Raw genomic sequence first — 6588 nt, 5'->3', positions numbered from 1 at the left:
GCTTCTGCCTCCCCACCCCAAAAGAAGACAAAGGCACGTCGGCGTGAGATGTGCCCCCCCCCCGCCCCGCTGAGGTCCATGCAGGCTCAGCGCAGGGGGGGACTGTGGAATTCCCACCCACAAGATGGGCTAAGAGGGCCTCCGGTTTGGAGAGCTTTAAAAGCAGGGTGACCCCTATGCAGGGCCGGTGCCAGACTATTCTGCGCCCTAGGCAAGGTGAGCTACTTTCAGCCACCCACCCACCCCCCAAAAAATGCCAACTTTGATTTTTAAGAACATTTAATAATTATTATTATTATTTATTTATTTATTTATTTCCCGCCTCTCCCTTTGGATCGAGGCGGGGAACAACATTAGAACAGGAATCAATACATCTCAAAAAATTCTTGTTTTTACATTGATCTGGATAGGCCTGCCGGAAAAGGCTAGCCTTTAAGGCTGCCTTAAAATCACACAGAGAGTTAATTTTACGAATCTCCTCCGGCAGGCCGTTCCACAATCTGGGGGCGACAGAAGAAAAGCTCCTCTGGGAAACTGATGTCAGCCTAGTCTTTGCTGACTGAAGTAAGTTCACCCCAGAGGACCTGAGTGTGCGGGGCAGACTGTATGGGAGAAGGCGATCCTGCAGGTAACCTGGACCCAAACCATTTGGGGCTTTAAAGGACCAACACTTTGTACTTCGCCCAGAAACTAATTGGCAGCCAGTGGAGTGATTTCAATGTTGGGGTAATATGCTCACCCCTAGATGTACCGGTGACCAACCTGGCTGCCATATTTTGAACTAGTTGAAGTTTCCGAACTAGGTACAATGGTAGCCCTGTGTAGAGCGCATTGCAGAAGTCAAGCCTTGAGGTTACCAGCGCGTGCACGACCGTCTTTAGGTCTTCTGACTCTGAGAAGGGGCACAGCTGGCGTATCAGCCGAAGCTGATAGTAGGCACTCCTGGCCGTCGCATCCATCTGGGCTGTCCTTTGGAGCGACGGATCCAGGAGCACCCCCAAGCTGCGAACACAGTCTTTCAGGGGGAGTGTAGCCCCATCCAGAACTGGCTGACACACCTCCAAACCCAGGTCAGAGCCCTTGACAGCAAGCACCTCTGTTTTGTCTGGATTCAGCTTCAGTTTGTTTTTCCTCATCCAGCCCATTACCGCCTCCAAGCCTTCATTCAGAGGAGACACACTATCCTTAGCTGACGCTGTTGTCGAAGTCATAGAGAAATATGTTTCCTGGAAAAAATAAGAAGCACAAAACTTGAAACTGCTAAATTTATTTTAAAGTGCAAGAAATACGTCGTGCTATTTATAGCAAACAAATTGGAAAGGAAGGTCTATGGGTCTAAAATGCATTATTTAATAGGAATATCACCTCCAAAACATCCCAACTCACACGCGTGCACACACATGCACTCAGCATCTCTCACTCCAAACACATGCATGAACACATGCATTTACTCAAAGACCCCCTGGACCCCATTCACCCATACATTCTCTCTCTCTCTCCCAGGCGCGTTCCAGAAGTCCAAACGTGGAGCCGCACCACCCCCACCCCCGCATCCCTGGCTTTGCTTTGGCTGGGTGGGCGCGGGGCGCCATTTCGCCCTCTGAATCCTCAGGCCGGGCCGGCTTACAGCCAATGCGCGTGAGTGCTGCACTGTGCCCAGCGCCCCTCTTAGCTTGGCGCTCTAGGCAGCAGCCTGAGTGGCCTCTTTGGTAGCACCGGCCCTGACCCTATGGAAAAGACGACAGGGCTCCTGTATCTTTAACAGTTGTATTGAAAAGGAAACTTCAGCAGATGTCATTTGTATAGATGGGGAACCTGGTGAAATTTCCTCTTCATAGAATCATAGAATAGTAGACTTGGAATGGGCGTATAAGGCCATTGAGTCCAACCCCCTGCTCAATGCAGGAACCCACCTTAAAGCATCCCCGACAGATGGTTGTCCAGCTGCCTCTTGAAGGTCTCTAGTGTGGGAGAGCCCACAACCACCCTAGGTAACTGATTCCATTGTCGTACTGCTCTAACAGTCAGGAAGTTTTTCCTGATGTCCAGCTGGAATCTGGCTTCCTTTAACTTGAGCCCGTTATTCCGTGTCCTGCACTCTGGGAAGATCGAGAAGAGCTGGCACACCTAGGCACACACCCTGCCATGGTGCATCCCTATAGACCCCTGAGGGAGGGGTCTGTCCACACTATTCTCCTGTGGGGGGCTGCCCTATAACAGAGGGGAGGGGACAGGCGTATATCTCTTTTGACAATGGAACCAGTTACCTAGGGAGGTGGTGGGCTCTCCCACACTAGAGGCCTTCAAGAGGCAGCTAGACAACCCTCTGTCAGGGATGCTTTAGGGTGGATTCCTGCATTGAGCAGGGGTTTGGACTCGATGGCCTTGTAGGCCCCCTTCCAACTCTACTATTCTACGATTCTATCCCTCAATCTGTTTGGCTTCAAGCTGTTTGCACTGCATTGCTACGTGCTGCTTAGGAAAGCCTCCCACTAGTGGCTGGAGATGTTACCACAGGCTTCAAGCACATGGGCACATTTAAATGAATTGAAATTAATCAATGCGTTTTAAAAACAAAATAACCCCAAGGGGCAGACCCCTAGGGGCCCCTTAGTATGCATAACAAGTTTCAGGTGTCCAGCTTTCACGGTCTTGGTGCTATGGCACTGACAGACAGGCCCAACACACATCCTCTTTCATTATCAGAGATCGTATATGCTGACTCCAGGTGCAAGAATCTAGGTGCTCTTGGCACAGGAGATGGGTTGCCTTGGTACAGCAGACTTTAAAGCATGGGATACGCAAACCCTTGAATATAGGACATTATTAAGACTAGAGCTGCCACCAGGAAATAGCCTCTCCTTGATCACCTCAAGAAAAAATGGCTTCCCGACCAGGAAGCTCTGTCGTCACTTCTGGAAGTCATTCAAAATTTTTGCTGGGCTGCGAGAGGAGAAAGGGGACGTAGAAAGGCAAATTATGCCAGATCTAGGAAGAGCACTATGTGAATAGTACCTACATGGTGATAAGAGAAGCACGGGGCAAAAGGTGGGCCCGGACGTAAGCCGGACTTTGGTGGTGGGTTTCCTATGAAGGAAGTGAGGCAGGTGGCTACCAGGAGGAGGAGGGCCTTCTCTGCTGTGGCACCCCAGCTGTGGAACGAGCTTCCTAAGGAGGTTCGCTTGGCACCCACATTAAATGCTTTTAGACGCCAGGTGAAGACCTTTTTATTCTCCCAGTATTTTAACAGTCTATAAATAAATTTTAACTTGGGTGTTTTAAATTTGTAATTTTGCATTGCTGCTCTTTTTATCTGGTTGAGCTTTTATACTGTATTTTATATTATGGTTTTATACTGTTGTTTTATACTTTGAATGTTTTTAATTTTTGTGAACCGCCCAGAGAGCTCCGGCTATTGGGCAGTATAGAAATGTAATAATTAAATAAATAAATATGTATGTATGCCACTGCCTGGGAGCAGAGCTCATGAGGATTTGGGCAAATCATTCTTCGGTCTCCCCCAGACTTCGCAAAGCATTCCAAAATAAATTCTTTCATTTGGCCTTTTGGGGCTGGTCCTTCAAGGCCACTCCGTAAAGAGCACCTCTCTTTTAGAGCACTCCAGCAGCCATTCAGAAATTCGGCACTTTCCAAGGGAGATTCAGTGCCATCCAATTTTTTTTTTCTAACATCCCAGAAAAGGTAGAGGAACTGACACCAAGGACTTCTCAGACCTCAAACCTTTGGGCTGGATTCTTTGTAGGATGGGGGCAGGCAGGGCTGTTTTCCATCTACGAAACGACCCCAATACAAGAGTTTTCTAAAAGCTCTTATTTCGGAGACTGGAGAACGGACGGCTACATCAAGAAAAGAGGAGTCCAATGTTGCCATCAGGACGGGAGCAGTTTTATTTATTTCCTTCTACGAAGACTTTACAGATTGGTGGATGGGGGCTGTGACAAACTCACAGCCCAAGACCTTCCTCCCTATGCACACACACACACACACACCCCACACCCCCTGAGGATTTGGGCATCGCTTCTGCCTCTTTTAAGCACAAACGGCCGCTCCGGGAGAAGCCTGGTGGCTTCTTGTTTTGCAGGGCTACACAATGCGGGAAGGGCAAGAGGAACCAGCAGGGAAGAGGGCCGGCCGCATAGGATCGGGGCCCTCCCGAAAGGGGCAGGGAGAGAAGAAGGGCACTGAAATTTGGGATCTGTAGTTAGGATTGTGTCGAGGGGCAGGGGGAGGGTGCAATTAATGGCCTCTGGGGGAGGGGTCTTGAAAGGGCAGGAAGAGGAACAGAGTGGCGGAAAATGTTGCAGGAGGGAGAAGAGAAGGAAAGAGAGGAGGAGACGGAGTTTGCAATTTCTGATTCACACGCAAAACTGCTCCTCTGTGGTCGACGCAAAGCCACGAACATCAAGTCCAGGGCGGGTGGCGAGGGGAGGGCGTTCCGCTATTGTGGAGGAATCTTCTCTGAGCCCAACAGAAGGACCCGGGCCCTCCTTTCCTCACGATCGGCTAACACTTCAACGAGCTTCTAAGCCAGAGTTAAGGCTCTCGTTGCGGCTGGACTACCCCACAGGTACAAGGTCCATCCCGCTGAAGGCCCATCCCACCGTCGCAAGAAGGAGTTGCAGGGCAAGGAAAAGGTTATTTCTTCCCAATCTGAGCCTTGGCGTGGTTGATCTTGGCGGTGACCGTGGCATCCGCGCACTTGGACAGGATGAGGTTCATCTCGCCCTCATTCTTGCGTTCGATAGCAGCGTCGGCAGCTTGGTTCAGGTCCCTGTTGTCAAAGAGGAGAGGGAAAATAAAAATAAAGGCAATGCAGGAGGAACGCCAGCAGAAGCTTGTGCCTTTCTATGATCAGCCTTCAGCAACTGGCATCCTCCAGAGGTGGTAGACTGCAATGCCCATCATTCCCACCCAGCATGGCCTTTGGCAGTTGGGAATGAGAGGAGACGTAGTCCAAGACATCCGGAGGACGCCAGGTTTTGGAAGGCTAATATATGTTATGCATTAGTTTTAAGGAAGTCACCCAGTTGAAGCAATCTTAAATGGACAAAAGGAGGCTAGCTTCTAACCTACCTTCTCCTTCTGGATCCTCAGTGTAGCTATCTCCCATCTGGATCTGCCTCTCCCAGCCCTTCTAATGCCCACAAAGACCTCCACACCATGTCACCTTCTTTGCAACATTAACTGCACATGGCCCGGGCTTTCTACCGCCTTCCCCTCTTCAAACCGAGCCACATTCCTGTCTCTGGAACATGCTTGAATGGCCACCAGGGCAACCTCCAGTGTTTCCAAGCAGCCTCTTCTGGTCAGTCCCCACCACAAAACCATGGGTGTAACGCAGACCAATGAATGCCTGGAACGACTCCAGCAAGTGACCTGAACCCAGCGGTGCAGGGCCCGGCTGGCCGCTCTCGGAAGGCCATGGAACGTACCCCACCAAGAGGAAGGCCTTCACCCTCTGCTCGGGGGCAACGCGGGCGGCAAACTTCTTGGCCTCGTGACGGTTGTGGTGCTTCATGCCCATCTCGACGAAGGGCTGCAAAAGAGAAGGGGCTGAGGCCCAAAGGGCACCGTGGACATGTGCTGCACAGAAGCCAGAACCATCTCCCCACACGAGCGCTGGAAAGCAAGATGCCCCTTCAGTTCCCCTCACACCTCCACTCAGGGCTGGCGCTACCATTAGGCCAACTAGGCAGCCGCCTAGGGCGCAGACCTCAGAGGGGCGCAGTGCGGACCTTTAAGGGTCCTTCAGCCCACAGGGAACTGCTTGGCAGGCGGGAAGCCTCCACTGGAGCTGAGAGTGGCATGCCGCAGGCTAGCTGGAGAGGCAGAGAAGGGACTGCACTGGCACTCCCAAGCACACACACGCTTCAGCAAAGCTTGACTTCAGCAAAGCTTTCGACAAAGTGCCCCATGACATTCTGATTCACAAACTAGCTAAAAGTGGGCTAGATGGAACTACTATTAGGTGGATTCACAGTTGGCTACAGAATCGGACTCAAAGAGTCCTTATCAATGGAACCTTCTCAAACTGGGGAGAGGCAACGAGTGGGGTGCCGCAGGGCTCAGTCCTGGGCCCAGTGCTCTTCAACATTTTTATTAATGATTTGGACAAGGAGGTGCAGGGAACACTGATCAAATTTGCAGATGACACCAAATTGGGTGGGATAGCTAATACCCTGGAAGACAGAAACAAACTTCAAAGGGATCTTAATAGGCTGGAGTGCTGGGCTGAAAACAACAGAATGAAATCTAAGAGGGATAAATGCCAAGTTCTACATCTAGGCAATAGAAACCAAAGGCACAGTTACAAGATTGGGGATACTTGGCTCAGCAATACTACAAACGAGAAGGATCTGGGAATTGTTGTAGATCACAAGCTGAATATGAGCCAACAGTGCGATATGGCTGCAAGAAAGGCCAATGCTATTTTGGGCTGCATTAATAGAAGTATAGCTTCCAAATCATGTGAGGTACTGGTTCCTCTCTATTCGGCCCTGATTAGGCCTCATCTAGAGTATTGCGTACAGTTCTGGGCTCCAAAATTCAAGAAGGACGCAGACAAGC

The 6588-nt window shown here is 50.5% G+C and overlaps 1 protein-coding gene across 1 annotated transcript in view; it reads right to left on the bottom strand.

The window, feature by feature from the left end:
• Window positions 1-3884: 3884 nt before the first annotated feature.
• VPS16 (VPS16 core subunit of CORVET and HOPS complexes) overlaps window positions 3885-6588 on the bottom strand; it is a 44483-nt gene continuing 41779 nt past the window's right edge. Inside the window, exons 23-24 of the mRNA XM_063135696.1 lie at window positions 5454-5557; window positions 3885-4792 (exon numbers count right to left, since the gene is read on the bottom strand). Coding sequence (XP_062991766.1) covers window positions 4657-4792; window positions 5454-5557 — 240 coding nt within the window. The 3' untranslated portion in view covers window positions 3885-4656. The remainder of the gene's footprint in view (window positions 4793-5453; window positions 5558-6588) is intronic.

Source organism: Elgaria multicarinata, chromosome 10, assembly GCF_023053635.1.
Source record: "Elgaria multicarinata webbii isolate HBS135686 ecotype San Diego chromosome 10, rElgMul1.1.pri, whole genome shotgun sequence".
NCBI lineage: Eukaryota > Metazoa > Chordata > Lepidosauria > Squamata > Anguidae > Elgaria > Elgaria multicarinata.
This window is presented reverse-complemented; position numbering and strand designations above follow the sequence as displayed.